Below are 26,727 nucleotides of genomic sequence, written 5' to 3' on the forward strand. Positions count from 1 at the left end.
ATCACTTGAGCCCAGGAATTTGAGGTTATAATGAGCTACGATCCTGTCACTGCACTCCAGCCTAGGTGACAGAGCGAGACCTTCTCTCTTTAAATACACACACACACACACACACACACACACACACACACACACACGTAATATATATTACGTGTATATATAACATAATATATACATAACATAATATATATTATATATACATAATATATATTATATATAACAATATATAATATATAATGTAATGTATATATAATAGGTATAGTAATGGATTAAAATAGTGGTCATTTTATGTCATTTTATGTTTTTGTAATTAGAAAAGTAAATTAAGAATACTTCACTTTAATTCATTTTCTTCAGTTAACATTTATGTAATGCCTCTTATTTTATAAGACACTTTGCTACTAGGTACTTGATTCAGAAATGTCTGTAAGAATTATCTGTATGAAAAAGATAACATGGAAAGTGGTTGAATTGCTCTCTTATCTAGTAAACACTAAAGAATTCTTAAAGAAATAAAAGGTGTATAGTTGTCTCTTGTATCTGAAGGTTTGATGATGTCTGTAGCCTTTTTAAGGAAAAGCAGTATTTCATATCTGTGGTAGAATGAGACTAACTTTCTAATACAAAGTAGTTATTTCACACTTATACATCATCTCTTTGCTTAAGCCCCAAGGAAAAGAATTATGTGAATCTCTGCACATGATGATATTTCTCACATTAATTTTAATAAAAGAACAACAGCTGAACATCATAGCTGCCAAAAAAAATTAGATAAATGAAAATAAATGTTCTAATGTACATTCTTCAAATTGATGCCGGCTTTAGTAAACATAATAAAAGTTTCTTGTTCACAAGAGAAATTGTGAATGGAATTAATTGGTCATTTCAGGTCAGCTGTGTCATTGGTCATCTATTAGTGCAAATTATTTAGCTTGAACATGTCTTTGAAACTTACAAATATGCTGAAGGCATTGTATTAGTAGGTAAAACTTACAAAGAGATCTTATGTAAATTAGTTTTGCATTTTTTTCCTATAGAAATAAATTTTCCTTTTTATTTCTTTCAAAAGTCTTGAAACACATTTTTACTTTTGCTAATTGAGGCTCAAGGTAAATATGCTGCAGGAGAAATGGAGAAATATATTTGACCAACTTGTTGCAGCAGGTGATATCTAACTTGCTCAATGGACCTCGCTACTTTTTTGACAGTCTATTTAATTCTTTCTTATAACTGGTTAAAGAGTTAACCTAGGCCAGGCACATTGACTCATGTTTGTAATCCCAGTACTTTGGGAGGCTGAGGCAGGTGGATCACTGGAGGTCAGGAGTTCGAAACCAGCCTGGCCAATGTGACAAAACCCTGTCTCTACTAAAAATATAAAAATTAGCCGGGCATGGTGTTAGGTTCCTGTTATCCCAGCTACTCAGGAGGCTGAGGGAGGAGAATCACTTGAACCTGGGAGGCAGAGGTTGCAATGAGCTGAGATCGCGCCACTGTACTTCAGTCTGGGCAACAGAGGGAGACTCACTCAAAAAAGAAAAAAAAAAAAGGAGTTAACCTAAGATAAATACCTCTAACTTTTCACAACCCTGTCTCCTCCAAAATATTTCTAAATCTTCTTTTCATTCATTTCTTTCACCCTTTACTTCAAGTATTTTACCAGAGAAGCTCACTAGCAAACAGTTTTGAATAGCTGTTAATGTTTTACGTTTGTCATTGCAAAACAGTATTCTATTATTTTTGTACAATATTAGTTGTGGTAGAGGAGTGGTCAGTCAGTGGAGGAAAAGAGAAAGTTATAAAGTAATAGATAATTAACTTATGGATTCTTGAGCAATTGAAATTCAAAAGCAAATATACAAAGTATACTTTAGGGTTACTTTGGTGTTTTATATTTAATACTGCCCTTTTCTTGAACTTCTATAAGCAAAGATCATCATAGATTTGCCTCAGAAATATTTTATTATATCTAAGTTCCGTGAGGGCAGAGACTTTGTCTTTCTTACCACCATTCTCAGGGTCTAATTCTTAGTGTTCAGTAAATATTTGTTGGATGAATGAATAAATAATGATTATACTAAGAAATATCAATCAAAATTTATAATGTATACTTTTGCTGTGTCCAGTATTCTAATTGTGTTTATATCCAGATAAGACGTAAATAGGAAAACAACGATAGCCAATTTTCTAATACTTTATTATTCAGCAATTGCTTTGCAAGATTCTACTATTTTCCTTTTCTTTCTTCCTTGTTCTGCACATTGCACAGCACTGCCTGCATATAGTAACTACTTAATACTTTTTAAAATGCTTGCACAAATAGTATGCTTTATTTTAGTAGAAATACTTTTTTCTTGTTGTATAATTATTTACCTGTTCAGTACAGAGAATAAGGTGGCTATTTTGGTGGTTTTCACTTTTCTCATATGGATTCTTTTTCAAGCGACAAAAGATAGATATAATGAATTTAAAGCACATTAGGTAGAATTTAAAGTGACAAATAGGATCTACAAGATAGAGTGCTGAGACTTCTCTTTTTCCATGACACAGTGGCAATATGCACAAAACTGTTACCATTTGTTAGTTCACTGGCAGAGAAACTCTGGTTTGAGGAATATAAATGCAGCAGGAAAAATGGCTTCATTAGACATGAACTTTCTATGCAGTGTTAAAACTCAGGGCCTTTCTGGAAATGTAAGGATTTTGATGTGAGAAGAGAACAGTGGAGGAACATAGTGATTTTATAATGGGGGTCTAGCTGTTGAATTGCCAGTGATGCAAATTTACGTGGTCTCCTTTGTAGGAACAGTGTATCACAGTTTCTTTTCAGGTTGTATTGCTTGACCTTTGTAGCTCTTTTGAAGGTTTTCCACCATCCCTTAGAATTATGCCCTCCTAAGTCTTCCTTTGTAACTTAGATTTTTACTATACTTCTACATCATTAGAAACTTTGCTTTTATCATTGAATTTTTCTTGGAAATGATATCAATTTTACTGAATTGTTATTTAGGCATCAGTGATTATTAGTGACTTATTGTATAATTCCAGCTAAGATAAAGTCCCCTTTTTTATTGTTGTTTGATATGTTATAAAAGGCACTTGGTTTCCTTTGCTTCAGCCATCTCCCAGCAGTTTTCATGCGTAAAAGCATTTTAGGTATCACCTTGATTCAGTTATCAAAAGATTTCAGTGACAGCCAGTTATTTTTCTAATAAATAAATTCTTATACACATAGTTAAAGCATGACTACCTGGTCCTTTCCTCAGGATAGTCCTATCCATTGTAAGTATATTTTTTAATTTTCTGGTTAATATAACTTGCTTATTGGAGGTACATTGAGTTTCCTGTTGTGATTTGAACGAGTGAGCCAAGGACATTATGGAAAACTTTAACCATATACCAAATAGAGGGAACAGATAATGAACCTTTTTACCTTTTAACAAGTGTAAATAAATAGCCAATCTTGATTTATCAGAACTCTGCCTAGTTGTTTTCCACCCCAGATTAGATTGAAGCAAATTCTAGACATTCCATTCATGGCTCTATGTATTATATTGTATACCTATAAAAGATAAAATTTCTTTAAAAATAAAATATAATTGTAATATCATTACCACCCTGATAAAACCCCAAGTAATTCCTTAATGTTATGAAATATATCCAGTGTTAAAATACTACATTTACTATAAAGTACTAAATGAATAATAAGACCCTATTATGCAGTGAAGAAAAGAGAAGGTGGCCTGGCATGGTGGCTCACACCTGTAATCCCAGCACTTTGGGAGGCTGAGTTGGGTGGATCACCTGAGGTCAGGAGTTCATGACCAGCCTGGCCAACATGGTGAAACCCCATCTCTACTAAAAATACAAAAATTAGCCAGCCCAGTGTGGTGGTGCATGCCTGTAATCCTAGCTACTCGGGAGGCTGAGGAAGGAGAATTGCTTGAACCCAGGAGGCAGAGGTTGCAGGGAGCCGAGATTGCACCACTGGACTCCAGCAGCCTTGGTGACAGAGTGAGACTCTGTCTCAGAGAAAAAAAATAGAAAAAGAAAAGAGAAGGCAGTCTCCCAAGGAATAGAACATACTCAAAACGTCCTGTAGGCAATGGTTGCTCAATAAAAGCGACCAATTGCCCAGAGCTGAAGTATGGTGCTGCTTATTTGAGAAATTATTAATCAGTGTTCATTTAGTGGCTCAGTATCATTAATGCTTTGTAGTCACTTAGTTGTTATTCTTCCATCTCACAGATTGCACTGTATTGAGAGAATGGTGCCCACTGAATGGCACAGAGCAAACCCCGTGTACTGCCTTAGGGGATAGCCCTGCCCTGCAGGAGGGCCTTGGACATCAGTATTTATATTTAAATACCCTGCATAAGCTGGGCCCAGTGGCGCACACTTGTAATCCCAGTTACTTGGGAGGCTCAGGCTAGGGGATTGCTTGAGCTCAGGAGCCTAGACCAGCCTGGGCAACATATCCAGACCTTGTCTCAAAATGCATATATGTGTGCATACATACATATATGTACCCTGCAGGTCTTTCTAATGTGCATCCAAGGTTGAGAATATTGTCTAAAGTATACAGTCTGGGCCTAGTACGAATAATAGCATTCTCTGTTTTATTTTACCTTCACCAGTTGTAGATTGTAAGTATAAATATAACTAATAATTGTTTGTTTTGTTTTCCTTGCGGGGTATTTCCTTTCCTCTTGTTTTGCTACTTTGAAGGGATAATTATAGTAGTATGAAACATTTTGTCCACATAGAAGCTTATTGAAGAGGTTAAATGTTCTTGCTAATTAAAGAAAACACTAATTGGACAGATTGTTGTTTTGTATTAGTAATTTTCATTATTTTTTAATCAGAGCTAAAAATATTTTTAAAAGAATGCTACTATTTTATACTTATTTTTCTCCTCACTATTTGAGGGATTTAAATATTCAGATGAAATTTATTTTTGAGGTAGTTGATCATGCTTTGGTCTCTAGGTGCGACAGAGACAAGATATAATTATTTTTTTGAAGTGTCAGAAAGTTTTATAATTCGCAATCCCTATCCATGCCTTACCTATCACTAAAATGTCCATCACCCATCCATCCATCCATCCATCCATCCTTCCATCCATCCATCCATCCATCCATCCATCCATCCATCCATCCATCCGATTGCAAAAGGACTCAGCATAATGCCATTAATTTTCTTTGCACTCTTGCATGGCTGATTAGTTTGTTAAATCTCACTTTTTAGGAAAAGAAACTGATATGTTCAGAAGTCAGTTGGATTCTCTATTTTCAAAGGGGAAATTAGTGGTAGATGGTTAAGATGTAGCCTGTGTTTTATCCCATTCAAAGGCACTACTTTTCAATGTTGTGAAAGCTTAAATTAAAAAAAAATATGTTGGTGCTACTTTTTAGTTTCACTAAGAGAACATATTTCTTGGAATTCTTCTAATAATTTTTTTATTTGCCTAGCTATCTCTTGTTGCACTGATTTGACCATCTGTATTAGTTTCCTAAGGGTGCTGTAACACCAGAATTTATTCTCTCACAGTTCTGGGGCCAGAAGTCCACTATCAGGGCCAGCAGGGCCACACTCCCTCTGAGGCTCTGGGGATGAATCCTTCCTTGCCTCTTTCTGGCTTCTCGTGGCTCCTCCAAATCCTTGACATTCTTTTTGGCTTGTAAGCTGCATCACTCCAGTCTCTACCTCTGTTGTCACATGCTTCTTCTGTGTGTGTATGTGTGTGTGTGTGTATGTGTGTGTGTCCTTTTTTATAAGGAAAAAAATCATTGGATTTAGGGCCCACACTAATCTAACATGACCTCATCTAAATTTGATTAAATCAGCACAGACATTTTGAATGGGGTCACATTCACAGGTACTATGGGTTAGGACTTGGATGTATCTTTTTGGGGGATACATTTCAACCCACTACATCATCATCATCCCAGAATTCAGTGTAATATGCCTGTCATTTTCTGTGCCTTCAGTTTTTGTTGTTACCGTTAAATAAAGGACTCTGGCTGGTATCATCGTGTACAAATAATAAGCTGTAAAATAGTCATTAATTCTGAAACCAGAAGACGCTGTAAGATGTTTTATCTTCAGTTTGTCAGTAAGGCAATTGTTAGGTTTTGAGTTTGTACCCATCAAAACTCATGTTGAAATTAGATCCCCAGTGTGGTGGCGTGGAAAGTGGGCCTCAGTGGGAGGTGTTTAGGTCATGGGGCTGGATGGCTCATGAGTAGCTTGGTGCCATATTGTAGTAAGTGAGTTCTTGCTCTCGCAAGACTGGATTAGTTCCTGTGGAAATGAATTAGTTTTGGATGCTTCTTCGTTTTTGTTTCTTCACATGTGTCTGATTCTACTTTGACCTCGGCCATGTTATGTCACCAGAAGCCAGGGCCATGCCCTTAAATTTTCCAGCTTGCAGAACCATGAGCTAAATAAACTTCTGTTCTTTAAAAATTATTCGGTCTCAGGTATTCTGTTATAGCAACAAAAAACAGACAAGACAACCACAAAGTGGTATCAGTGACTTGACAATAATCACGTAGATAATTGTCCACAGAGTAGTATGAATAAGGTGTTACTTGCCTGCTATTATATAATATTTTCTGTGACGTCACTTTGTTTTTTCTTATTAAGATTAAGTATCTTAAGATATTAATATCTGACACTAAGATGACATGACAAATATTAACACAGTTATGGCTTTAGAGTTATTCTAATCAAACTGCTGTCATTTTGCAGCTGAGGAAAGAGGGGTCTTGAGAGGTTAAGTGAGTTGTTGAAAAGGAGAGTTAGGTGATGACATTTCTGGGCAGATTTTGAGTGTTTGGTATTGAATTCTAAACATGACCCTAGTGTCGCAAATTTGATATTACCTAGAGGACACTGAAGAAAATCAATAACAGGTTTGAAAATAAATACTGAAAGAATTTGAAATAATTTAAATGCAAAAGTAAAGGATGATTAAATTAATAATATTTTTCTCTTACCACTGAAGGCAAATAGAGAGAAACAGGCTCAATTGTCAAGCAGATTCTGCTTTGTTTTTCGGCTAGAAGGTGTGACAGTGGGACTATTAGGAATTGTCATGGAGAATTTGAAGAGGAATGAACTCTACCCTCCTTATCCGAAACAAGACGAAAATAAAACCCACATACATCTATGTATTAGTTTTGTCTTAGCTAGAAATTTCAAACTTTTAAAAACCCATTAGTTTGCATATTTATTTCCAGACTCAGTCTACATTATTACTTCCTCCTCAGAATGCAAATTTAATTTACAGGGCGGGACTTCCACCCTCTACAACATAATCTGTGAAATATTTGAACTTGTGGCTCTTCAGTGCCTGATTTTTATATCTGTTTCTCTTATAAAACAGGGCATGATGTAACTAATGGCTTTCAAATCTCTGACCTTCAGATTGCAGCATAATTTTCCTCCCCAGACTTCCTATAGATGGATTAAGGTGTGTACCTCTAGTAGGAGACTTGATATCTTTCAAGAGATGAAGGCAGAAGGAGAAACTCAGTATTCCTAATAGATATATTGACCCATACTCTCCTGGGCGTTGTCCTGGCTTCAGTTACGTGATGGACTGTCTAGCTGTAAATGAATACCATGTCTCAACTATCTGAATCATCCTGTTGGGGGGCTTCTGCACTGACTTTTCTTCATTTGCCAGTTGCTCTGGTATTATACAGGCAAACATGCATTGCCTGCCTGCCATTTGTATACAACTTTATAATCTTTTCTACAAACTATCTTTCCTATGTCTATAGCTTTCCTTTTTGACAAATTTAAGCAATTTTCTGCTCATTGATTTTTGTTTTATTTTGTTTAAAAATAATCTAACTTCTTTTCTCCTACAGACTTTTACAAGCTATCTAAAAACAAAACAGAAAACAAATAACTAACTCCTTCTTGCTAGTGGCTGTACATCCAATTGCCTTCCTTGGCTTGGAAGGGAAGACAGTTGTCACTCAGAAAGTCCTGTTGCATCTAGTCAGAAATTCTTAACCAGCCCTTGTTTAAAATTTCAAGGCAGTAGCTCTTGAGACTTCAAAGGAGATTATGGTTATTAGTATTCTCCCTGGTTATCAAACATGGTAATTTTTGCCTATATTTAGGATAAATTAAAGAAGTAGACGTTGATGAATTAATATGGGCCAATTCAAAATAACAAGTGCCTCAGCTTTCCAGCTGGTGCATCCAATGGAATGTTAGAGAACCTCTGCGTTACTGAAATCTACTTCTTAGAGGGTAGCATTGAGTTGCTGTTAAAATCATAACTAATTAAGAGTTATGCAGACCCCCAGTAGATGACTATGAAACATATGAGAACAGATCCTTGTATGGCCTAATGTAGTTACCCTCAGTGTTGCCATTTAGTAGCTATAAGATTTTGGAGAAATTGCTTAACTTTTCTGAGCTTCAGTTTTCTTGTCTCTTAAAATGGGACTAATAATACCTACCTTACAGTATTATTGCGAAGGTGAAGTTAATCCAAACGAGATAGTATATTTTTGGAGCCTGACATAGTGGCTGGCACAGTGTGAGTGCCTCATAAATAGTGCAATATGTTTTATGTTTGTATAATTTTCTCACATACCATATCATTTGATCTTTCAAATTAAGAAGTGGTCAGGAAAGATGGTAAGAGTTTGGTAACAGCACCTTTTTTACAGTTGAAAAAGCTAAGTTTCAGAGTGGTAAGTCCAGTATCATATGGCTATTTATGGTTAGGTTTTCTGATTCCTCATCTAGAGCATTAGACTTTTCCCTCCTTTATTTATTTATTTATTTATTTTTATTTTTTTTTTTTTTATAGTTTGATGTATTTTAATAGCAAACTTACAGGAACAGCACAGAAGACAGACAACATTAAAAACATGTACTTGCATGTAAGACAACTCAGAAAAGTATAGTGAATGGATGGAACCTACTGTATGATAAAAGTGCTACAAACACCATTTAGTTGCCGTCAATAAGAAATTTACTTGTTTTAAAAAAATCCAAATGCTGGCATTGTCCAGAAAAATTTAACAGGTTTATTTATAATTATTATAAAGTTGAACCGCTGAAACTTGTTCACTGAAACATTTTAACTTGCATTAATGCTTTACGTCTCCGCATTTATGTTAAAAATTCACACACAAATGAAAATGGAAAAACTGCCAATACCTGATTTCTGTCCCCTATTTTTCCACTCTCAATCATATACTTAGGTACCTTTTGACCCCATGGAAAAAAAATATCTAACGTTCAGAACTACCAATAACAGGAAGAAGAGAATTTTTTTTTTTTTTTTTTTTTTTGAGAATGAAATGTTTCCCATCATAGTGGATTCTTAAGCGCGTTCTCCACGTATGCGGCGTGCTAGCTGGATGTCTTTTGGCATAATTGTTACACGTTTGGCATGGATAGCACACAGGTTGGTGTCTTCAAAAAGGCCAACCAGATAGGCCTCACGTGCCTGCTGCAAAGCACCGATAGCTGCGCTCTGGAAGCGCAGATCTGTTTTAAAGTCCTGAGCAATTTCTCGCACCAGACACTGGAAGGGAAGTTTGCGAACCAGAAGTTCAGTGGACTTCTGATAACGTCTAATTTCACGGAGCGCCACAGTACCAGGCCTGTAACGATGAGGTTTCTTCACCCCTCCAGTAGAGGGCGCACTCTTCGAGCGGCTTTTGTAGCCGGTTGCTTCCTGGGTGCTTTACCACCGGTCGATTTGCGGGCAGTCTGCTTTGTGCGAGCCATGGTACAGAGACCTCCTTACTTACCCCCCTTCTCCTTCTGCTGGAGCTCGGCGAGCGAGAGGCGGCGCTGGCGTTGGAGAGCGACGGCGGCGTGGTGGCGACTGCGAACACAATTCTTCCCTCCTTTATTTAAACTCTTAATTTTTAAAATCTACTTATTTAAGCTTCTAACTATATAGGTATATGGAGTTATACCTATATAGGGAGCCAGTGCTTTAATAGAATTCCTGATGCCCTCATCCCTGTATGCAAATGAAATAACAGATACTTAAAGGGCTTTGGAAAATAATTTTAAGTGCTGAGGAAACAAAATTGAATGATTTTTTTGGTTAATTTATTGTATTTAGTCCCTTAGTAATCACATTTTCTGTAATTGGTAGTAAATTGGAAGCATCTAAAACAATCATCATTTCCAAAAAGGAAAAGAAATACTTCCTATAGCCATTTTTCCACTCTCATTACTGTATTAGCCTTGTTCAAATATTTTTTTAATAGCAAATTCCATATTGCTTCTAAGCCTTTTGTTGAAGAATTCCTAAGCATTATAGCTCCTTATTTTTTTGTTGGAGGAACTAATTTTATTAACATGAGGCAATGAAACTGACACTTAAGGAATTATGAGCAAATATTGTAGCATTTGCTAGATTATCTTTCTTTTAAGCTCTCTAAAGAAAGTATTTCTCATAATTGTTAACACTTGTAGAAAATCTTGTGAAAAAAATAGATGGAAAGTATTCCACTCTTCTAGCATACCTGGCTGTTAAAAGAAGAATGATTGGCCCATTTATATTCAGTATAGTGCATGTTTGACTTGCACTACCTCCATGTACTTCCTTCAGGGTAAAGAACATAGGCAGGTGTTATTAATAAAAAATAATAACAAAAAACTCCTATTTTAAATAAGGATGCTATTCTCCCAGCTTTGAAGCTCACACATACTCTCTAACTTATCCCAGCTTTCTCTCATCTGGTCTTTAAATGTCTCCTTTCATGTGGTCAGCCCACGAGCCGTGCGTATTGCCGCTCAATCACGCCACTGTACGTAGCCATCATGAGGGTGGTTTGCATGATTTGCATTTCCTGTACTGTTTGAGCTTCAATGAGCTCTAAGCGCCACGTATGAAGAAACCACTGCCAAGTAATGCAATGATTTTAGTCAAACCAGATGAGTCTGTGCTAGAGTCAGGCTACCGAGTTGGTTGGGGGTGGGGAGGTGTTGTTAGGATATCCTGTTAAAAAAGGATTCTTCAAGATGTCCGCACATGCAGGATGTGAATTCTGTAACAAATCTGGCCATGTAATGTAAGAAAGTTACATTTGGGAAGATAAGACTAAAAGGCTAGATGAATAACCATATATATGTTGCTCTTAAAAAATTCAGCCCTATAGATTTTAGTGTTATGCTTTAATGTGATTATTTATTGTGACAATAGATTTTGATGACATTAAATTTCTGGCCATATAGAATGAAATTTAGTCAATTAAATTAAATACATTGATTACGTGTCCCCTTGTCTTGTAAAAGAAAGCTTGTATTTTATTAAAAAATGATTGATGAAAACTGTTGGACAAGTATTACAGAAATGGCATAGTAGTGGGCCAATGAATAGCTACTAAAGTGGAGAAGGAAAAAAACATGTACCAGATACTAGTCTTCATGAAAAACATAGACAGATGGGGAGACAGACCTATATGATGCCACAAATAGATGAATATCTTGTAAGGATTTCAAACAAATGTTGAAAGATCCAGTGAAATTTTAAAAGTTGGTTTAAAAGTATATCTTATGCTTATAAACATAGTGTATTTATTCTGCTCACCTGAAACCCAACCTCTAAATTGTTAATAAAATATTTTATCAATATTAACCAAAAAGAGTGTAGGCTGAAACTATATCTAAACTCAGAAATATTAAAATGAATGTCACTAATAAGAGGGACTAATTTTTCTTAGGCTTCTTAGACTCAGATATGGTATTACAATGCTTACAAGAAAACCTATAGAAATCTTTTAAAGTATTGCTTAATAATAGGTTCACATATTTCCTATTCTTGTGTATGGACAATTGAAAAATATTCTCTTTTCTCATATAATATATATATATACTTAATAAAAATGTACCTGATAACTTGCTGTGGATGCTACTCAATAGTCTTTAGTACTAGTTCACCTGATTACAGCCTACTAACTAATCAGTGCCTATCAGGCAGGCCCTGCAGCACTTTTAAGGTATTCCTTTTTTTTTTTTTTTTTGAGATGGAGTGTCACTGTGTTGTCTAGGCTGGAGTGCAGTGGCACGATCTCGGCTCACTGCAAACTCCACCTCCCTGGCTCAAGTGATTCGCCTGCCTCAGCCTCCCAAGTAGCTGGGATTACAGATGTGCACCACCACGCCTGGCTGATTTCTTTTGTATTTTTAGTAGAGACAGAGTTTCACCATGTTGGCCAGGCTGGTCTTGCACTCTTGACCTCAGGTGATCCACACACCTCGGCCTCCCAAAGTGCTGGGATTACAGGCTTGAGCCACCATGCCCATCCACTTCTAAGGTATTCTAAAGAGGAAGCTTTTAAGTCACAGATACTTACTGAGGAAATTGTTCTATAATTATTTTAAGAAAAGGTAGACAATTTATACGGATTAAAAAATATGTATTATTATATCTACACTAAAATGGTTTTGCATGTTGCATGTACTATGTAGTCAATTTAAGTCTGAGAATATTTTTCATGTGCTGTGGACTGGAATGTTAAAGGCCAGTTTTTCTTTTCTTTTTTTAAAAGTCTCTTTTATTTCCTAATTTCCACTTTTAACACTTACTGAATTTTAATGTATGACTTAACCCTTATGTAATGCTGAGTTTGGCACTTTTGGATTGTTACTAGCTTATCTGCCATGGAAGATCTTGGGCCACAGAGCACTTTTTTCAGAGTCTGAATTTGAAGGAGGGCATATTTGACTCATAGAGCTCTTCATGTATTTAATTGGCTATGTTCACTAATGCTATTAGAATGTTGCATTTTAAGTAATGTCATAACTGCCACATAAGCTATTTTTTATTTATTTATTTTTATTTTTGAGATAGGTCTTACTCTGTTGCCCAGGCTAGAGTGCAGTGGCACGATCTAAGCTCACTGCGGCCTCTGTCTCCTGGGCTCAACTGATCCTCCTTCCTCAGCCTCCCAAGTAGCTGAGACTACAGGCATGCACCACCACACCCAGCTAACTTTTGTATTTTTTAGCAGAGATGAAGTTTCACCATGTTGCCCAGGCTGGTCTCGAACTCCTGGGCTCAAAGTGATTCACCCACCTCAGTATTTCGAAGTGCTGAGATTATAGGTGTGAGATACCATGCCCGACCAAGTTAGTAAAATTATTATTCCTTACCAAATTAGTTTTAAGAACATTGAGCTTATTAGTGATTTTAGTTTTATGTAAATACATTTGAATAGTGAATAATATTGTACCAACTTTTCTTTGAACATTCTTCTTGGTTACTTAGTTCCTAAGAAACTATTTTTTGAATCTAAAAGTAAATTGTATTTTTAGATGCTTAATCCCGTGAGGGAAAGGAACACATTTTGCATTAGTTGTCTTTAATTTATTAAATAATTCTGTAGGGCACTGTGTGCATAGATCATGAAAACCACTGGCACACATTTTTCTGACTTCACAACATAAGCTGCACTCCTGTCACAATCCCAGCAAATGTGTTTATAAAGATTCCAGCAGTAATAGTCTTGTGACTAAATAAGAAACAGAAGCTAAAGCTTAGAGCCAAACAGATACCTATCTGTTTCCTTGAGTTTAAACTGATTAAAACATGGCTCTCAAAAACATTAAATACAATGTCATGTCAGAGAGGTGATATATGATAAATATAGCTCATGACAGGAAATGGTTATTAAATCAGTATTACTAGTGAATCTGTTATGGAAATTTCCCTTTAATTTAGTTTAAGTTCCTCCATTTGTCACCTCCAGTACATCACTATAGTTTCCTGTTTTAATGGTAAATGTGTTATTTTCTGTTGAATGAAAGACAATTTTTCTACTTTATCATACTTATTTATTGCTATCACTGATCAAACACTTCATACATGAACTACCTCCTCACTTTCACTAGGAAAACCAATATGTAGACTAAAAGAGAATCCATGCTAGTCATTGGCCAATAGGACCTAAATACAACAAACTTAAAGGCAGCAGCCACCTGGCCCTTATCAAAGGTACAAGCAGTTTTTAAAAAATGTGAAACACATCAACTTGATCAAACTTAAAATTATTGGATTTAAAATTGTAATTATTTGACACAAAAATTTTGAGAACTTTCTATTTAGCTTCATCAAAAACACCATCTTTACTGTTTGCTTTGAGGAAATAGGGAAAAAATGTTAATAAGTATAATACATATATTGGTAGCTAAACTCTGAATACTCTAATTTTTTTAACAGTTCAGAAAGCATTTTTTAAAGGAGAAATATTTTTACAAAGCAAGAAGATTATTTGGCTGACTTACATTAATGAAACATTTTGGCACATGTGAAAGATTTCATCGAGCTATTACAACCACCCCCAAAAAATCTTGGTTTCCATTTAAAATGTCATCAATGTGGAAAAAATACCATCAATCAAATTGCATATCTTTCAACTGAAGAGGAAAAAAAAAGTAAAGAAAAACTGAAACAAACAGTGAGCGTTCAGTGCATTTTTGGCTTCCCTTAAGGAATTCTGACTTAGATATGGTCATTTATCTGTGGCCTTAAGATTACCTGTTTTTTCTCTTTGTTCCACTGTATGTTTTCATCTTCATTGGAATACATCTACTGAGTAATATTCCTAACTTCATGCTCCTCTAGCCAAACACTGGGAATGTTACAGTTCTTGTGAATGAGAACAGTAAAAGAAATTATTTTCCCAAAGAAACATAGGGATACACCTTTACAACAACAAACTACAAAATTCCATATGACATTATTCTTCTTGCTTTAAAATTATTCTTAAGGACTTGGTAGAAACAAAGACCTTCTTCACAAGAAACTTAAGTACTAAGTCCATCTTAGGAGTTTTATCCAGGAAACCTGTATGCAAGTTGCTGAAACAGCACTGAGACCCTTATTTATTAAAATTTAGCCCTTTCAATAAATGTGGAAGACCAAGTAGCTGTGACCTAACTATACTTCTTGAGTTTTGTAGGCAACTCTTGTCTAGTGGATCTTAGGCCTTTCTCTTTGCATCAGGACTACTTCACCTTTGAGGTGAGCCCGGTGTCCTAGTCCCAACTCATGAAGATGTTCAGAACCAGTTTCCTCTGTGCTCCTAAATGCACAGAGTGAAGGATGGTTCATGTTTCCACTTTTAGCTACTTTTAGGAACACTGGGCTTAATTGTATCATGCACTCGGTGTTGAAAAATATATCTAAATCACATTAGGAAATCAAGGTTAAACATGAAAATATTTGGAGGGTTGGCATTCAGTGTTCTAGCCTGCATACAAAGTGGCAGTGAATATTTTCAAAACAATTGAGTAAGCAAAGCATAATTATATTCAATTAACATGTGGAAATATACTGAGAGATTAAGTTATTTGTGCAAAGTTTGGCCACTTTTCAGTGTTAGGCAGTAGAAAAACCCAGGTTTATGCTCCTTCTACTCTACCGTCAGTAAAGGAATATCCTGTTGCATCTGCAGATGAGAGAATTGTTTCACTCAGAAATTACACAGGTACTCTTGCTGTCTAAGTGACCTCAATCAAGGAGGTTTTTATTTTAGCTCAGGGACTCAATTCTAGTTGAGGGTAATCTGAAAGACTTGACTATATGTAAGTATTCCTGTTTTTTAACTCACATACTCAAAATGCTAGCCTTAATGATTTAAATAATCAAAGAAGCTTTATGGGAAAGTAACGAGTTTCTCTAACTCTCGTTTTTACTAGGCAATCAGAAATTACAAATTAGGAAACAGGAGAGATGAGAATGGAATGTTAACCTTTTGGTATGAAGCAGGTCAACATTGAAAATGCAACAAGCCTGGATCCAGCTTCCTGAAAAGAAGCTCCTTGGTGACTCTTTTTCTTCTGGCTTCAGTTGACTATTTCTAGTATCCAACCTTTTTTACTTTCTCTAAATCTCTCTGAGGAACATCCTGGAGTTTCTTTTCTGGCTTTCTTTGTAACTAGTTCCTGGCCTACCTGAGGGGATGAATAGCATTATGGTATAGGGTAGGTGCTGCAGACCATATGGAGACCAGCAGGATACAAGAGTGTGAGATGCCTAGGGAAAGCCTCCCTTTGTCAAGTTAAAGGAGAGAGGTTTCCATTTGGAGGCAGCTGAAATACAGAACGAAGTATTGAGCACAAATTTACAAATCAAAATAACAGTCTTCCGGGGATAGAGCATGGACCAACATGATACAGTGTCAACCTGCATTTTCATGGGTGAAGGATGGATGGACTATAGTAATCAAAACAGAAACATAGCGTCCTCTGGAAATAGTGACCACAGAGACAGAGATCTTTGTATTAGTAATGATAGGTAACATTTATAAAGTGCCTCACTGATTGCTTATGTGTATGTCATCTCATTTGATCCTGATAGCAACCCAAAATGGTGGATAGGCATGAAGAATCTCCTTTTACGGATCAGGTTCAGAAAAGTGATTTGACCAAGTTACCCACTAGGAAATTTTAGAGTCAAAACTTGAACCCTAGGCTTCTGATAGAGGAAATGGCTTTGTTTCTCAAACAGGATGCATTCTTCACTTCTTTCCTCCTTGCTGTCATGAAAATATATCCAGGAACCGTGCGAGCACTGGGTAAATGGTGGTGAACAACACAGCCCTGTTCCCTACCTTTGTGGAACTTAGTCTGCACTTCTCAGGACTGTGCTGATTAGTATGGAGTTATTGGGCACACTTGAAATGGGGCTAGTCTGAACTAGATGTCTTATAATTGTAAAATATATCCTAAATTTAAAAGATTTATTTCAAATAAAGAATATAAAACATTATTTTTGTATTATGTTGATAATGTTAAAATTATAATCTTACCTGTTTCAGTTTTATTTTTTAATGGCTACTAGAAAATTTCACTGGCTATCAGAAAATTGAAAATTGCATATATTGTTCACATTTGTGGCTCACTCATTTGCATTGGATAGCAAGCTATGACATATATGGAGCTGATTTTCTAGGGCACATTAATCCTTTTAGTACTTCTCTGGTTATATTTTTTACATTGAAGCATTTGGATAATTGGAAATTTGCCTGGGTGCATGCCTGCTTAGATCCCAGTTTGTTTTTCCTCCAGGTGTCTACCAAGTTGTTCATCTCTGATTTGAGAGGCCACCTTTACCATATGCCAACTCCTCGTATGCATTTGTATCTATTTCTAGACTTTGCCTTCGTATAGACATGTTAATATTTGAACCAGTACTATACTTTATATTTTTGAGATTTAAAAATATTCTTTAATGTCTAGTTGGGTTAGTTGTCATCTCCAATTGACTACCCCCTAACCCCAGAGTTTACTTGGCTGTTGTTTTTCATAGTCTTCGGCTATGAAAATCAGAATCAGTTTGTCTAGTTTAAAATAAACAAAAACAACCTGTTTTTTTTTTTTTTTTTTTTTATTGGGATCAAGATAAAGAGGATTGATGTCTTCACATGTTGACTCTTCATGTCTGGATATGGTTTGGATTTATGCCTTGCCCAAATCTCATGCGGAATTGTAATCACCAGTGTTGGAGGTGAGGCCTGGTGGGAGGTGATTGGATCATGGAGGTGGATTTCCCCCTTTGGTGCTGTTCTTGTGATAGAATTCTTATGAAATCTGGCTGCTTAAAAGTGTCTGGCACCTCCCACCACTCTCTCTCTTTGTCCTGCTCTGACCATGTAAGACGTGCCTGCTTCCCCTTTACCTTCCACCATGATTGTAAGTTTCCTGAGGCCTCCCCAGCCATGCTTCCTGTATAGCCTGTGGAACTGTGAGCCAATTAAACCACTTTTCTTTATAAATTACCCAGACTTGGGTATTTCTTTATAGCAGTGTGAGAACAGACTAGTACAGTGTCCAAGGAGATAGTACAGCTTTCCATTTAGTCATCTTTGTGATTCCTTCAGTAGTACTTTAACCTTTTCTTCATACAGGCCTTGTCCATTCTAAAAATTTATTTATGTAATCTTTCTTTAAATGCTGACATACATACATATATATATAACATATTAATTTTGTGCACTATCAGCTTACCAAATTCTCTAATTGTAATAAATAATTTTTTTGGATGAAGGTGTTGAGCTTTCTAATATTATCTAAAAATATTGATAATTTTACATATTTCTTTCCAGTTTTTATGCCTTTGGTTTTTTTCACTTGCCTAATTTTGTTGCCTAGTAATTGCAGTACAATGCTGAATTATAGTGGTGATACACTTTTTGTCTTGTTGCTGACTTTAATGTTTCTTCCCAAGTATGATACTGGCTTTTGAGTTGAACTCTACATATTTTATTAGAGTAAAAAAAGTTCATCTTCATATTTTAAGAATAAAAATTTTGTTCACTTAAAAATCATGAGTAGCTGTTACATTTGGTTAAATGCCTTCTCATGATCATGTGATTGTTTTTCTCTTTAGAGCTATTAAAATGATGAAATTTATAAATTGTTTTATTAATAATGAACCGTAATTGTATTTTTGAGAAAAAGATAACTTGTTTATGATGTCTTACTCTGTTTTCGTTTCCTGCTAGATTCTGTTTGATAATATTTATTTAAGATTTTGGCATCTAATTATAAGTGAGATTGTCTTGTTGTGTGTTGGTCTTGTTATACTTACTTTATAACAATAAAATAATATTGAAGTTCTCATCACTCCATATTTCACTGTACCAGTTTAAGTAGAAATGTACTTATCTAGGCTGAGCATGGTGGCTTACACCTGTAATCTCAGCACTTTCAGAGGCCGAGGCAGGTGGCTCACTTGAGGTCAGGAGTTCAAGACCAGCCTGGCCAACCTGATGAAACCCCGTCTCTACTAAAAATGCAAAAACTAGCCGAACATGGTGGTGGGCCTCTGTGATCCCAGCTACTTGGGAGGCTGAGGCAGGAGAATTGCTTGAACCCAGCAGGTGGAGGTTGCAGTGAGCCAAGGTCACACCACTGCACTCCAGCATAGGTGACAGAGCAAGTCTCTCTCTCTCTCTCTCTCTCTGTAAATATATATATATATATATATATAAAATTTCTTTATACAGAAAGAAAGGAAGGAAGGAAGGAGACTTATCTGCCCTTTAAACATTTGGTAGAATTCCTTTGTGATGGCATGTGAGTTTAGTGCCTTATTTGGAGGGTAAGGATAGTGGTGGTGATGGTAGTTCCCTTTGTGGGCAGAAGCATTCTGGATCTCTTATGGAACTCTGCTGTTTTAGATTCTCTACTTCCTCTGAGGTAGGCATGTAAAAAAATTTTTTTTGGCAGACTTTTGTGTGTCTAAGTATAGTTCTTTTGATGTTAGGAAGGTTTACTTTTTCCCCCTATTGATTACTTTTGTAGTTACAACCTAGGTTCTCTATTGCTTGAGGTAGTATCTATTAGTTCTATCTAATAAACAGAGTGGTAAGATTAATGTGTTCTCACTTTCTTGTTCTTCCTTTGCTGCCATCTTATTTTAATCAACATTATCTTTCATATATTTTTTCTTACTTGTATGCTCTTTAAATATGGGTATACTTCTCTTCCTTGATTTGTTCAGTTTTAAATTGTATCCAAAGACTCTCACCTATATTATATGGTTAATGCCATGGGTAAGTCTACTCTGTCTCCAAAATTTATTTTACCTCCTGGTCCCCTACCCAGTTGGATTATATCTACATGGTCACAGCAAATACCTTTTATGTTGTGTTTTATTATCCTGATTCCATCACTGGTTTTGGTTTTACTGCTGTGGTTGTATTAGTCCATTTTCATACTCCTATGAAGAAATACCTGAGACTGGGTAATTTATAAAGAAAAAGAGGTTTAATGGACTCACAGTTCCACATGGCTGGGGAGGCCACATAATCATGACAGAAGTGAAGGAGGAGGAGTAAAGACACACCTTACATGACACCAGGCAAGAGAGTGTGTGTAGGGGAACTGCCCTTTATAAGACCATCAGATCTCAGGAGACTTATTCACTGTCATGAGAATAGCATGGGAAAACCCTGCCCCAGTGATTTGGTTACCTCCCACTGGGTCCCTCCCACAACACGTGGGGATTACAGGAACTACAATTGAAGATGAAATTTGGGTAGGGACACAGCCAAAGCATATCAGTGGTTAAATGTATTTGTTGGAAGACTTCTGGTTCCAATCAATATGAAGTAACAGGAACTGAATTTACATTTTCATCTGAAACAAACAAAAGAAATGGACAAAATCTATGAAAATATGGTTTTCAAGACACTGGACGTTTAGCAGTGAGGAACATTGATTCCTGACAGAAAGGAACTAAATGGGGGGGGGGGGGGTGGCTATGACATCCCCAGCTTAAATCCTTGAAATAGTTTCTAGATCTTGGTGCAAGGAGGAGGAATCCAGAGTGGTCTGGCAGACCTCTTGATTTGAGGAGATGGAGGTAAGTATCTGCATAAATAAAGGACAGAATACTGGAATAAAGCTGCTCCAAGAGAGAATTCTAGATGTCTGTAGAGGGTTTCACCTGATTATTCAGATTAACACATGCTGGAGAAAGAACCATCTAAGAAGGTTTGAAGGTATATTTGTTAGTGTTGCTATTAAGGTATACCTGAGGCGGGGTAATTTCTATATAAAAGGGTTTTATTTGGGCCATGGTTCTGAAGGCAGTATAAGAAGTATTCCCCCAACATCTGCTTCTGGTGAGGGACTTGGGTTCCTTCCACTCGTGGTGAAAAGTGAAGTGAGCTGGACTGTGGAGATCACATGTTGAGAGAAGAGCAAGAGAAGGAGGGGAGGAAGGTGACAGGCTCTTTCAACAACCAGTTATTGTGAGAACTAAGAGTGAAAACTCCTTCATTCCCATGCGAGTAGCTTGGTGCCATTCATGAAGGATTTGCCACACAATCCAAACACCTCTCACCAGAACCCCCATCCAACATTGGGGATCAGATTTCAATGTGAGACTTAATGGAGTCAAATAAACCATATCCAAATTGTAACAAAGGAAATCATGCCCATTGCTCACAAAAGGCCAGAAATAGTACCTGTTCCCACCAGCCTACTGGAGAAACATCATGATTATGTCAGGGCTGTGGTCTTAACTGAGGGTCAGTTGGGGAGGAATTTGCTCTCAAGCTCACATGGTTGTTAGTAGCATATTGTTCTTTATGGGCTGTTGGACTAAAGGCTTTAGTTTCTGGCTTGGTGTTGCCCAGAGGCCACCCTCATTTCTTGCCACGTGAACCTTTCCAGTATGTCTGCCTACATTCTCAAAGCCAGCGAAGGGAGAGAATCTCCTTGCATGGCAAGGTGATATAATCTTATGTAATGTAATCACATACATTTTGTCACCTTTTCTGTATTCACCAGAAGAACAGAGTTCAGCACAGCAACAGATTTCTCTTAGGAAACATTTTAAGGGGTAGTGAAGCAACATCTTCAAAACACTGAAAGAAAAAAGCTATCCACCTAGAATTCTGTGTCTAGCAAAAATATTACTCAAAAACAAAAGTAAAATGGGTATTTTGACTGAAAGAAGAAAAAAAAAACAAGAAAATAGAGTTGAAAAGAAGCAAGAAGCTTCATTTGGAGCATTAAGTTACCCCCCACCCCCCAACGCCACTACCTTCATTGATTCTGTGATTCTTCCTTGGTCATAATCTTAGGTAAGGCGTAATCTTAGGTGAGGCATCTCTACTAGTAGGTGGTGGCAATTAGAATCAAGTGAAAATATTTATCTTAGTATTTTTAAATAATTTTATCTATTGTGTTTTTCTTTATAAAATAACTTTCTAAAGGGGCAGTGAGCTTCCTAAGTTAAGCTTCTTAAGAAGTCTTTTTTTTTTTTTTTTTTTTTGACAGAGTCTTGTTCTGTCACCCAGGCTGGAGTGTAGTGGCACAATCTTGCCTCACTGCAACCTGCGGCTCCCAGGTTAAAGCGATTCTCTTGCCTCAGCCATCTGAATAGCTGGGATAATAGGTGTGTGCCACTATGCCCTGCTAATTTTTTTTGTATTTTTAGTAGATATGAGGTTTCGCCATGTTGGCCAGGCTGGTCTCAAACTCCTGGGCTCAAGTGATCCGCCCACCTCAGCCTCCCAAAGTGTTGAGATTATGGGTGTGAGCCTCCGTGCCTGGCCCTTAAGAAATCTTTCATCCAGATAGTTATTTGAGGTTTCATATTTAATTGAGAGTAGTATGTTAAAATATTTAAGTCGTTTAAATCTTAATAATTGAAACAAATTATTTAAATTCAATTTAAGCAATTTAAATTATTTAAAATAATATTTAGCATGCTTTTAAAAAATCTAAATACTGCTATGTTTTAGCAACAAAAATATTTTTATTTTGCTATGGCGGATCTCAACTCCAATTTCCTTATCTGTAAATGGAACAAAAAGTATCTATACTTTTTATATCATAAGATTTTTATAATATTTAATTTCATGTTATGTCATGAAAATACTTTGAAAACTCTGAGGACACATAAAACTGTGAAGTGTACTTTTTAGAATTACAGCATCATTTTCATTTTGTGTCAAAAATAACTATGCTTCTGATTTTCAAAATGCCCACTACAGTGAAGATATTTTTTTGAAGTACATGTGTGTATTTTAGGAAATTCCAAGTTTTCTGCATTTGTAACCTGGTTATTATTCTAGTCTAATGGCTTTGTTCCATAAATTATTTGGTCTTCTATTTTATTTATTTTAGTCCTGGATCAGTTTGGTGCCACCTTTATCATGGTGAATTCCATTATTGCTCTAGGGGTTTGAGAGTCTGTGGTTTCTACTCTTTTGGTGTATAATTTATAATTTACAGTTTGTTAAAAAATATTTCCTCCAAATATTGAAATGTCCAGTACTGTTTCATTGACTCTTATCAACCCATAGAAAATTATTGATTTACTTCTTAAAAAATCACTTCAGTTTTTCACATAATTAAAATATAAAGATTTTCATTTACAGTAATTTGAATTTGGTTAGCATTATTTTGACACCAGTAGGATCAAGGAAGTTAAAAATTTTTGTAGATGCTAGAAAGCCTTTTGATACTGTCATGGAGGTGAAAGTTGTGAAGCATTAGAAACAAAAGACACATGGTCAGTTCAGACCTCTTTACACAGTGTGTAATGAAAAGGTCCAGAGACCCTTTATATAATAAAAGGTCCAGTGTACAATTGGGATTTCGGAGCAGGAGAAGTCTGCCTTCATTGAAGCTGTGGTATCTGACATAGCTTTGAAGTATGGGTAGGATTGGGATGGACATAGAGGAGCAGCCAGACGTGGTAATAATAGCATATAGTTACATAGCATTTACTATTTGCCGGACACGGTTTTAAGGTCTCTTCATATATCAGCACATTTCATTATTATATTAATAAGGTGATTATCTTCACTTTCAAGATGAAGAAACTGGGATGAAAATTTATTGAGTGACTGCCTCCAGGTCTCACAGCTAGTGAACAGTGGTGCTGCTATTTAATTCAGCCCTTTCAGCCTCAGTCTCTATCACTGTGTTGTTCTTCCTCTGGTTATTGTGCTATATTTTGGGAGGACAGTAGGACAGATAAAATTGAGGAAAGTTGAAGTCATGGAAACTTTTGAAAGGGAGGCAGAAGCATTCATATGTTATGAATGTGAATATAAAGTAATTCAGTCTTTCTAGGACGTAATTTGGTACTATATTGTATCAAGAATCTCAGTAATCACACGGTATGTATTTGTCCTAAAGAACGTAGGGAGATAGTTATCCACAGGTCTCTTGAATCTGTGTGTCTCGCAAGCAGAGAGGCATCAAATGCCTTTTTGTTGTGGACTACTTACTCAAGGAGGTTTGGGTAACAAACAGCATTGGAATATAGAGATAGTATCTCCCTTCCTGTCAGATAGCCCATTTATTTGCTATCCAGTATACTAAAGATAATATGTCCCTTTGGAATAAAGGTTTGGCAAGTTTGCTTGCAGCTACTTATAAAAGATCTGAGTTTCTCAGAGCGCAGCGTTCCTCAGCTGTGATGCAAACCCACTCCCTTTGCATCATCCATCTGGGCCACTCCACATCACCTCTGTGGGCCTTGGAGACCAAGGGGAACTAACATGAAAGTGATGCTCATGCTGCTTACTGTGTTCTGAGTAATAAGTCCTTTGTCTTTGACCTTGAAATGTTATATCTGCTGCCAGCATCCAGGACACTGTGGCAGGCTAACTTGCTTGTAAGTAGGGCAGAATCTCAGACTCTTCAAAGTTATTGACAAAGGAATGATTAGAATTATTAATAAAGCATTATATATGGTAATTGGAAAGTAACACCACTGGCCAATAATAAGGGACCAGTTTTGTAAATGATAGTATATTCATATGCTGAAATATTCATTCTACAGACCTTAGATATTATGTTTGTAAAAGTTTAAAGACTTGGAAATATACTTACAAAAGTGTTAAGTCAAAATTATATTATGAAAATAATGTATATAGTACAATCTCAGTTGTATAAAATATGTTTGCATGTATAGGAAAAAAACTGGGGTAAGGTATTCTAGATGAACAAATTGTTACATACCATTTGTAGAATTATAAGTGATGTTTTTCTTTTCTATTACTGTATTTCCAAATTATCCTATAATGAAAATACATTACTTTTATAAGAAGGAAAAGTAAACATTATTAATGAAGTCAAGCTGAGGGATTTGATATAGGGTAATGGGCAGAGTAGATATTGTATACAATCTTGAGAGGACAGTAATATAAGGATACATTTAAAACCCATGCAATCAAAGATCTGTTTTTTATTAAAATGTACATACACAATATAACTGAAGACCATTGAAGCAAAAACAAAAATAAGAAATCCAAGTTATAACAGAAGTATAAGAACACAGATATTTTAGAAATTCTAATTTAAGGAAGCTTAATCCATTTGAACAACAACAACAAAACTAAGCTTAACAAAGCCTCTCTTTGTCTAATAAAAAGGAATTAAATCTGTGATCCATAAGAAGTAATATTTAGATACTGAAATACTGAAAGATGAAATGATCTGATATCTGGAATTTGCTTTAAAATATTACGGCAAAAAAATTTTTTTTTTAATTAAGTGGAGAGATAGGTGAACCAACTTTGGCAAAACTATTGATATATGTTGAAGTTGTGTATATTATGCTGTCAGTTTTTGTATATACTTGTAGAAAATAAACAAATTGTCTCTGATTTATACAGTTCTAAGACAATGCCTCTCAACCATGACTGCACATAAATGTCTCTTGGGAGCTTTAAGAACTACTGATGCTTGGACCATTAAATGGTCTTGGGTGTGCCTTAGGCATTAGGATTTTCTAAATCTCTCAGGCAATTCTAATATGTAGCTTACATTGAAAACTAAAGTTCTAAGAGGAAACTGCTAGGTATATCTTTATTATAAGGGGCATTGAACCTAATGGATATTTTTTATAGCATTTCTTTAAAAAAGTAAGGTTTACATTATGTTGGCTCATGGATCATCCCTCAGTAAAAAGTGAGACTAGCCTATTGTTTTAATAAAAATAATTCTACTGAGAATGATAATAAAATAATGTTAGATACACAGCTTAATGGTTTTTTTACTTAATGATAAAGTTTCAGTGATTCTGAGGAATGAATAACTAAGATATTCCTTTCACATGTGAGTTAACAAGAAGCCTAAGATGTACAGACGGGATAGTTTTTAAAAATAATTTAACATTTTATAACTTTCTTAAAGTAATTCTTGCTCATTTTAGACAACTAAAAAGGATGTGTAGAGAAAAAAGAAAATAATCAGCCAAGGGTCCATTATTCATGGTAAATACTAGTAACCTTTTACAGTACTTGATTTCAAATTTATTTAAATTTTTATTGTAAAAATTTGAAACATATAGAAGTATTATAATCTCTATGTACTGGTTATTTATCTTCAATAATTATCAACCTATGACCAATCTTATTTCTTCTGTATCCTTGTCCCATTTTATCCCCCCTCCACTGAATTATTTTGAAGCAAATCTTCTATCATTTCATCTATAAATATTTTAGTACATATTAGAGAAAATAATCTTCAGGTCATTAACACATATCTGAAGTATCAGTATTCTATGTTGACTGAAAGGAGATCCATATGCTATAGCTCCCAATTCTCTAGTTGCCAAAGATGGTGTTGTTTTATAAAAGTAAAGAGTCTGGCTTATATCCTTGAGCTGCAGAAGGATCTGCTGGCAGGGCCAAGACATTTCTCGGAAAGTAACTCCATCCGTTTAGATGATGAAATAAGTAGACTGAAGTCTAAGAAACCCAGAGTTCTACCCATTAAACAGGCCTTAATTTGGAAGATATGGAGGATTAGAATTACCCGTTGTTTTGCTTTTGATTAACCTACATTAGTCTCCATTGTCATTTTGTTTAGAGCCAGGTAGTTTCCCTAAGGATTTGGCAGATTGAATTAGTCATAGCAGTTTTGGTAAAATTATCATGAATGCAATATGTTAGAAAGGAGTTGAAGACAGGAAAGTTTTTTAAGAAGATACTCAATCTTTGTGGCCTGAGCTGATAAAAAATCCAGGGTTGGAGGGTAGGAGAAAAGACAAACTTTAGCATCTTTATTATAGTAAAAATTTGCACAACTTATCCCTAACATATGGCAGAGGGTGAAGTTGAAAAGGGAAGAAAATGAATTTATTCAATATTAGTGTATTAGTCTGTTCTCACATTGCTATGAAGAAATACCGAAGGCTGGGTAATTAAGAAGGGAAAGCAGTTTAATTGACTCACAGTTCCACATTGC

The 26,727-nt window shown here is 35.8% G+C and overlaps 1 protein-coding gene and 1 pseudogene across 13 annotated transcripts in view; one reads left to right on the plus strand and one right to left on the minus strand.

The window, feature by feature from the left end:
- GTDC1 (glycosyltransferase like domain containing 1) overlaps nt 1–26,727 on the plus strand; it is a 421,645-nt gene that overhangs the window by 171,618 nt on the left and 223,300 nt on the right. Inside the window, exons 1-2 of one of the 13 annotated variants that reach the window (XM_058434264.1) lie at nt 15,807–15,825; nt 17,404–17,509. The exons of the other annotated variants lie outside the window; for them this stretch is intronic. Coding sequence (XP_058290247.1) covers nt 17,427–17,509 — 83 coding nt within the window. The 5' untranslated portion in view covers nt 15,807–15,825; nt 17,404–17,426. Of the gene's footprint in view, nt 1–15,806; nt 15,826–17,403; nt 17,510–26,727 lie in introns of those variants that run through there. 13 annotated transcript variants of the gene reach the window in all.
- Nucleotides 8,905–9,856, minus strand: LOC116462914 (histone H3.3A-like; annotated as a pseudogene).

The sequence above is a fragment of the Hylobates moloch genome, unplaced genomic scaffold (genome assembly GCF_009828535.3).
Source record: "Hylobates moloch isolate HMO894 unplaced genomic scaffold, HMol_V3 SCAFFOLD_24, whole genome shotgun sequence".
In the NCBI taxonomy this organism is placed as follows: Eukaryota; Metazoa; Chordata; class Mammalia; order Primates; family Hylobatidae; genus Hylobates; species Hylobates moloch.